Source organism: Ceratosolen solmsi, unplaced genomic scaffold (assembly GCF_000503995.2).
Source record: "Ceratosolen solmsi marchali unplaced genomic scaffold, CerSol_1.0 scaffold29, whole genome shotgun sequence".
Lineage (NCBI taxonomy): Eukaryota > Metazoa > Arthropoda > Insecta > Hymenoptera > Agaonidae > Ceratosolen > Ceratosolen solmsi.
In genome coordinates this window covers 5,485,571-5,495,061 of record NW_011948417.1, presented here as the reverse complement: position 1 = coordinate 5,495,061, position 9,491 = coordinate 5,485,571, and the positions used below count along the sequence as shown (strand labels likewise).

Genomic DNA, 9,491 nt, shown 5'->3' with positions numbered 1-9,491 from the left:
GAGCACGAGCCGTGACAGGGCATCCCTACGCGTAGCCTTGCATAACGTTAACGAAAAAGAAGGGCCGGCCAAGATAGCGGGCATCGGTAAGAATAGCGCGAACCCATACGCCTCCTCTTCTTCCTTCGCGTACGCGAGTGCACGAATAAAGTTGTGAGGCGACGATGGCGCCCGAGGGATTTACGCCCTCTAGATTTCTCTAGGACTCGAGTCACTGGATTTTTCAGTTTGAATTAAGCTTCATCGAGCGGAACTCCTGTCTTGACGTTCATCTAGTATTACATTTGTTGTACAAATGTAAAATTGGCAGATTCGGCACATTGTAAAATATATGTTCTTGGTTGTAATTGATTTATTCACTATCTATCGCCCTAATCAAATCGTAGATCAATAATGGATAAATAATGGATTTCGGAATACGGGATGCTTATTTGGTACTTAATACTCAAGCATAAAGAATTATCGGCATGCAATATTAAATATACGGAATAAAAAAATTGCACGTACACGAGGACGAAATTGTAAAAGTACTTACATGTTATTGTTGCTAAAGCCTACAGATTAGCTCCAAGGTTTTTCTTATAATAAGGCATGAGTGATATTAAAATTCTACCTACATTTACATGGCTCTTAACTATTTATTAATTATTTAAAATATCTGATTATTATTGGTAAGGACCTACGCACTTATTGTACACCATTATGTAAAATACGTAATGTACAATACAAAAGTTAATCATTACATTTTAATTTTCATGTGCATACACCACCAGTCGCGTGGCTACTGTTTATTTGGCTGTTAGTATAATTTTTACGTTACTCTATAAAAATTCCGAATATTTAATTTGCAACGGAGTAACGCTGCTAGCTTTTTGTCCTCGTAACTTATCTACAATGATATACAAACAAGGGTAATACATTATGATTAGACGATTAGATTATGCAAGATCGCGCTTTGCGGAATGCACGTACTGCCTTGGACGACTGCCAATCGATCCAGTGGCACGAAAATAACAACTGGAGAAATGAGCAGCGCGGGTGAAAGGAGTGTCTACCCAGCCGATCTTTTTGCTTCCGGCGACGTTTTAATTCCGCAGCGAGCTTCCAACGTTCCTGGCTCGTCTTACGCCCCGCGCGTCGACACGCCCGCGCAGCCGCGCCCCGTACCCCGTTCAAGGCACAAGAGTCGAGGGGACGGGAAGCCCTGAACGTGCGAATACGAGCCCCTCCGGGTCGCGTGCGCCCTCCTTCGGCCTCCTCGTTTCATACTCCCCATCGCACTCCCCATCCGCCAACGCCTCCTGCGTCGCGGCCTCTTTAGCTTTTTTTGGGCTCGATTCTGGTTTGCGCCCTATTTATCTCCGTATCTTCTTTCTTGAAATACGTTACACGTAAATAGAGCCTGATTCCCCAGTGGGCTTTGTTAGGAGTACCGAGTCACGTCGAGCTAACATTGCTTCGCTTTCGTGACACGATTCGACGAAAACTGATTCCTCTTTATGGGACTTTTTTAGGAGCTTTTCGATAGCAATCAAAATAAAGGACGCGAACGCAACGAGGAATCCCTCATTGTATGCACACGTCTGCTGAACGACAGCTCGATAAATCATCATGAACAATTATAAAAATATATTGGAGACAATGCTATATTGAAAACAAAAAAAAAAAACAAAAAATAGCGAAAGAGATAGAGAAAGAGAGAAATTTTGTCACGTCTTATTCGTCATGCGCATCGTATACCCAGATATATAAAATTGTTCCTGACTGAATGGTAATTGTATTAGAAAAAATGCTAATGATAATACGTATAAGATCGTCCGTTAAACAATTGCATATTTTTTATAAAAATAAATTCGATATGGTGATAGCATACCGTGGGTCCGCGTTCGAGGTTTTAAAATAATGAAATATCATCGTGTATGGCATTTGCCTTTCTCCTTACGTGCTCTCCCAAGCAAGCGAGCACCCGTAAATACGCCCTGATATTAATAGTTTCACGGGACAAAGTGCACCAGGAGTAGCGACGGTAAGGTCCTAATATAGTATTAACGCGCAGAGTCGCATTTGGCCAAGGCAATGCTTGTTTCTTCTGCGCGCACACTCTCACCCCCTCCCCCGCCCCCTTACTATTTTTGGAGCTCAACCGTTTTCCTCGGCGGTAGCAGTCGAGAATGTATCCGGCTTCCGGTAAGGCGTGAAATTAACGCGGGAGAGTTGCGTGGTTGTCTCGCTCGGATCTGACTCGCTAGGAACGAGTCCAGGACGATGATGATATTGGAGGAGGAGGAGGGAGGGGGCACGTGCTCTGCGGTACATGTATTTTCAGTGCACCAAATCTGTCTTCGGCTCGCTTGCCTATTTTTCACCTCTATTTTCATTTCCACCCTCTCAACTATCCTAAACTCCGCAACCCCCCCCCCCGTCAAAGACTTTAATAGCCCATCCTAAATGGCCTTGCCGTGGAGTTTCTTTTTTCCCTTCTTGTCTCCATGACTTCCAAGAATCATTAGGTTTTGGTTAAGATATAATCTGCATTGCCGGTGTTGATGTGCCAGGCGATTTTTAATAAATAATTATTATAAATGAGCTGCTAAGTTGTTTTACTTATACTGTTGCGGTCATTCCTATTATATATCAAGTCTATTATATATCATTATTATCGAGTAAATATTTAATAACAAATATTGCAATAATATGCATTATTCTTTTTTGAGAATGGGATATTTAAAATTGTACAGACATAACAAGAAAAAGAGAAACGTACGCTTACTTTTGAAAAGGAAAGCAAATTTAGTCGAATCTAAAGTCCTATTTGAAGTATTTACAATCTCATCTGAAATAATAAATAAATTATAGTACTTTATGATCAATAATTTATAATTTATAAGAATCGAGCGTTATGTCAATGCTTTATATAACATTTTTCGCAAAAATTTCATTCGGATAAACAAATAATTTTCAAGGAATAGATACAAGTTCAATAAAACAAATCAGTTGCAGAAACTATATTGACACTCGTCAAATATATGTTACAGAACTTTATTCAAATGTGTCAAATAAAAAGTTCGTTAATATTATGACAACCCAAAGATCGGTATACCTAAGTATCACTTTGCATTGCATCTTGGTAACACGATACCCTCCTGTAATACACAATGTTTAACAATACACCAGCATTGAATCTGCGAGACTGACGTAGGATGCGCAATTTTAAGTACAATATCCGGTCCCTAAATTTAAAATTGTAAGAATTTCATTATTGATTTTAAGATTATTTTCGTATATCATCCATTTATATAATCGAATTATGTTTTTATAACCAAATGCAAATGTATTCTAAACAATGTCAAAGAATTCGAATGATATATTAACGTACTTCGGCAACTGTTTATTCTAACTGTTCCTACTGAGTATATTTTAATAATAATGCGATATCAAAAACTACAACAAAATTAAACAAAAACGACTTTTAACGTTGCATTTATTCTATTCAATTTTTATTTATATTTACCATGTAATTGCATTTACAAATTAAAAATTATCATAATTATAATAATGTTAAGCTAATAATATGTCTCGATTGATAACCAGTAATCTTGTAATCGTATTAAATAATAGCCATTTGTGAACAATAACGAAGAATATACAAAAATTTTCTGCAAAATTGTTATTTTAAATTATTCTTTCCATTTTTATATGATTTTTAAATGTGGACACTCGTATTTAGTTAAGACACTTAAACGGCATGTAAGTAAATAAGCGTCGGGCAGGATTGTGGGAAATATGAGTTGAACTTTCATCTTTTACCGCTAAAAACATAGATTGGTCCACATTTGAAGCGTTTTTTACTTCTTTTATTTATACATATAATTTTCCGATATCTTACAATTTCTTCGCTTGTTTCTTCTATAATCTTGAGTCGAACATCTTCTTTGTAAGGTTTCATTTTTTTTCTCTCTCATAAACTTCATTGGTAAATGAAGAAATACACTTAATGCAATGTTAGAATATTTATATCCTGTATTTATTAAAAGAATTTCTCATAATGTATCCGCTATTATCTATAATACTCTTATAAACGAGTATTATTATCGAAGAGTTTGTTAAATTTATCCTTTTATAAATAAATATATATTGATAATCTTAAAATTATAGAGTATGTAAATTCTAATGCTCGTGAATATTATGAATGGCCTATTTGATTTATAGTGAGGTTTTTATAGTGAAGCTATTTTATTATTCTATATGATCTATGTATCTATGTACCTTTAAATGGTATTCTCGGCTTCACTTATCAGTTATCAAAATATCTTTACGTGATATGTGTATAAAAGTAATTTGATTTTGATTATATTATATTTTAATTATTAAATTACTGGTTTTTTCCCCTTCTACCATCGAATGCCCGTGCACTTATATTAAAAGTAACTAAGAACATTTAAATAACTCAACATTTCGATGAATAAATACTATAAACGCAAGCATCGACTCGAATAAAATAGCTTTTATAAAATTGTAATTCTTCTAATTCTAATTTATATGATAATATTATATCATGAGATTCAACAGTTTTACTAAATGATATTCGACTATATTGTGTCTTATTCTTTCAAAATGCACCGTCGAATAGTTATATATATATTCGATGACTCGATTGATTGCCGAGCAAAGTAACAAAATTACATTATAAGATAAGTGAAATTTTTTTAAGCAATACATTAATAAAATAGTATATATATTTACGCTATAAGAAAGGGATTGATAATTGGTATTATCGTAAATTTTGGAAACGTCAGTCGCCGAAACGTCCCTATGTTCCAAAGCCGTAAACGATTCCAGACAGATCTCAAGTGCCTGTGTGCAGAACGAATAATTAGTAGCCTATCAAGAGTTGCGAGCGGTCGATTGATTACTGAACTGAAGCCAGTAAAGGAGGACACCACACAAAGTGCGGTCGGTCTCCTTGTCTCTTCTTGCTTCTCGAGTGCCACGAGATTTACGACATGCGAGCGCATCTTTCACGTGTCGGACATATGCGCGGCGCCCATGCGACCAACGCAAACCGCGAAATATCTCCCGCCACGCATGTCTGCGCCTCTCTTGACGCAAACGCGGGTGCACAGCTGGTGTAATAGAAGCTTCCGCGGCTACGTTTCATGTATCTAGGGCGGGGCTCCTTCCTGTATTGCGCTAATATTCGCTCCGAATTTCGATTAGGTAAATAAATAGGGGGACTTTGGCTCATGGAGATTATAGAGCTCCTTGAAGACTTAGTGGCTTCTGAACGCCGACTGGACGGCGGGGGAGGAGTGGGGGGAGGTCGTTTCGAAAGTCGGAATGCTCTACTAGTTTTCGAAGATTACGATTGTCTTATTTCTCTTGCTGTGTTGGGCAACATTTTTGGCTTTAAAGAGTTTTTCTCGTAAATCACGAGATTAGACATATGTCAACGTATAATAACTTAGCTGTCTAATTTGATCGTAGGTGCTAAAACTCTGCTTGCCAGTTCCTGTTTCATGTCACTGTCACTCCCTTTGAACTTTGAATTCCCGTTAATATGACAAATAAACGGATGCTACAGTGTCATTAACAATTAATTAGTTCAGTTTAATTAGTATGAACGAGTATCGGATTATCGAGCCTTTCTCGAGCCATATTTTTGCAGTTTGGTAATATATTTTCAAATGTATGCTCAAGCGATATAATAAAAAGCGACAGCCTGTGAGATTTTATGATAGCTCGTTATACACGCTATTCAGAATCATCACATTTAAACTACAGTGTTTAATTCTTAAAACCTACTTCCTTGAAGAGTGTCATGCATGTCTTTATGGACAGATGTATGCACTTTAAAGACTAGCGACTTACGTAGTGTACATACTCATAATCATAATGACAGTAATATATGATGTAATTGAATAAAGTACGGCCTATCTACAGGTACATATCTCTGTATACATATACTGAATACCTATGTTAGATATTATTAAGTACATTGAAAATATATGTAAACAATAAAACTCTTTGATGGTGACGAAGAGAGGGGGCAACGAATATATTAACACATATTATTCCTCTGCGAATCCTTTTATTAAATATGATCATTACTTATTATTATAATAAATCATGACACGTATACGAGACTTAACGTTTCCATTCTCTTTTATCCAATATGATAAGACAGTAGAAAATTTCCTTGTTCAACGTATAAGATCGTTAAAAAATAGCTAAAAGGTCTCATTCATATGAAAAATTCAATCGAAGAAACAACGACTTCAACGTTAATCTTGTGGAAATGGGGCGACAGGCGATGCTGTGATAGAGGGGGGGGGGTATTCACTAAAGGGTATAATCACTAAAGCGCCAGCCTCTCTCTAGATGTCCACATGCTGGCACGTGTTTTTACTTTCGGGCGGCAAAATCGGAGCTGCAGAAGCTCGTGCGGAAGGACGATCGCGAGCAGTCCTTTCCACCCCTCGGCTGCTGTAGGAAACTATGGTGGTCGTGTGTCTGATAGTCGATGCTGACATTAAAAGTGCGATCTGAAGCGTTGCTTCGTAAGGGTTGAACAACCGTAATGACACCTAGGCGAGAAAGAGATAACGGATAGCAGCTGCTACCTCCGCTATGCTATGATTCATAGTCCTGCGAAGATACTCGTCCTGCACGAGACCAAGCACGCGCCCGGTAGCCACCCATTATGCAATAGAGTGGGGCAAAGGGGAAAAGGAAGAAGTATATTCATCGGTCAACGTGGTTAAATTCCGCAATCAGACATACGATTAAATATGCGTGCTTTATGAGCCTGTGTACGCAACATTACACTCATTCAATTATGTGTGTAAACAGTTTGTAAAGAGATCCGACGTTTTAATCAATGTTTAGTAAATTGTCTTATACAATAAATTTACTTAATAAAATAGATGTTGGAATGTCGATCAAAAATATATCCAATTAAGAATTCGGTCTTTGTAATGAGAGACAAAAGCTAATATCAAGCTATGTTGTTTACTTATAGGATATACATATTTCAAATCAAAATTAATATTTAAAGTAAAATAACAGAGTTGTATTATTGTGAATATATGCCTTGGTTCTACGTATAATTGCATTTATTTAAACTTTAAATGTACATAAATTACTATAATGAATTTCAATTCATTTTTTGACGTTTTACTTCTTTATTGTATCTGAAGTATATATATATATATATAAATTATAAATCTATATGAATATTATTCAATGTGCCTGTTTCTTTGTTTTCTTCATTTCTCCTTTTTTCATTAAATACAAGTTAAGATTTTGAAAATAACTTGACATTGGCATAATCAATATTTGGCTTAAAAACATTATTTTATTAAACTGACTTAACAATGCCTTATATTAAAAACTAATATGTCGTGTATTATATTATATGGTACGAACAATAAATGTTAAGTAATTAACATTTATGCATTAAAGTGCGTACAATAGTATATGCAATGTTTATAGTGTATTACATGTTCCATCTCGCTATTATGTCCACCTTGTTCCTTTTTACAGAAAACGCAGACGACAAGCGTCGCTGGAACGACGAGAACAACTTAAATGGGTAAGTAAAGGTCAATAGTTTGCATTTCCTTTAAAAAAAAAAAAAAAAAAGCTGTTTTGCCGGTCGTTTTATCCCCTTTCATAATTTGATTCACGTTTCCAATGGAATTCGTACGTTAGACTTCACCGAAGCGAAAAAATTCGAAATTCACCTAAGCTTGACAAAGCCGAAAATCCAGGTCTTTTCGAATAAAGCTGGAAAAAGGATCGAAATCCTCCCACATGACTGATCTATGCACATGCTGCATAAGAAACCTATTAAACAACCAAGTCGTAGAATCTTAGAGTGCACCCGCTGTTACATATATTTCGAATCGCCTGCTTTTGCGTCTGTTGGACCACGTTTCCGAGAAATATAATATACATGTTAGAAGGAAAAAGGTCTGGCGACAGTGAGATGAAAGCAGCATGTTGACTAGACAGAAACTTGGGTACTCTTGATTGCATTTATCTTTGTCATACAAAAATTTTTTAGGACAAAAAGAATCTCTTCAATGATAGTTCGTGGCTTATGAAATTAACTATTATAAATTATCTAAGTATTATGAGTAATAATAAATATCAGCGTTATATCCAGCAGCTCTAAACACTTTAATTACAAATTGAAAGTCTAATAATTTCGTAAGTAAATAAATAAATTCTTTTATATTTTATTAAATATAGTAATGATAGATACATTTTCTTGGATATTAATATATCAACGTCGATAGTCACTAATACATGTGATTAATCAAATAATATAAAATAATAAAATGCAGATTAAATTATAGAGCTGAAAGATGAAAATCTGTAAAAATGTAAAGTCCTAAACTATTTAAATCTTAAATTTTTATTTTTAAATTCAAAATATATATATGATTAAAATAATAGTAATAATAATAATAATAATAATAATAATAATAATAATAATAATAATAATAATAATAAAGCGATTGAGAAATATTTTAAGCATGTCGAATAAGATGTGAATAAGGAAGATAATAAGATAAATATATTCTTAAATGATATGATGAAATCAATAAAAATTATTAAATGATATGATGAAATAAATAAAAATTATTATATATATGCATATATATATATATATATATATATATATATATATATATTTATATACATCGGTAATAAATGTAATTTAAATAAACTTAAATATTAATTTGAAACGCGAAGCCTTCGGTGAGGTCATGTATTTCAAATAATAAGTTTTGCATCTCAACGTCATAAGAAAAAACAAAAAAACGAAAAAAATAATTATTTAAATGAAAACATATTAATTTTTCTGATAGTATTATAGAAACTATATAAACAACTGTTTTACAAAACAAATGAAAAATGTGTACTCTTAAATATAGCCTTTAAATTTAATACAAATAAATATAGATTTAATAAATTTAATATAATTTCTATACTGATTTTCAATCATTATTTATTATATACTCATACATTAATGGCCATTCTATACTGATACACTATAAATTTAAAAATTGTTTATATATGAGATCTTCGAAGCATTCTTCGAAGTACCATTGCGTGTGACCATAATAAATAAATGCAATTAATACAATTACATCTTGATATACACACAAACTATGATATTCAACCCATTCAAACTAGGTCAAAGGTTATAAAGCATACATATATTATTATAAACTTCTACATTTCAACCAAATGAATCTATAAATAATTAAATCTACAACCTAAAGTGTCCAATTCAATTTTCCTTATATACGATGAATGATTAATAATAACATATAGAAAGAATGAAAATATAAGCTCGCTTTGAAAATTACAAGTCTCTTCTATTATGTTGTGCATCGAGAATTGTAGATGCTACTCTATAATCAGTCCTCACATATCCAATCAAGATTTCATATAGAAAAATAATACGTCTTCAGAAAGGG

At 33.9% G+C, this 9,491-nt stretch overlaps 1 protein-coding gene across 2 annotated transcripts in view; it reads left to right on the top strand.

The window, feature by feature from the left end:
* Positions 1 to 9,491, top strand: part of LOC105359717 (M-phase inducer phosphatase) — a 112,627-nt gene that overhangs the window by 25,875 nt on the left and 77,261 nt on the right. For both annotated transcript variants that reach the window (XM_011496369.1, XM_011496368.1), the window contains one exon: positions 7,543 to 7,591. In XM_011496369.1, coding sequence (XP_011494671.1) covers positions 7,543 to 7,591 — 49 coding nt within the window. The remainder of the gene's footprint in view (positions 1 to 7,542; positions 7,592 to 9,491) is intronic.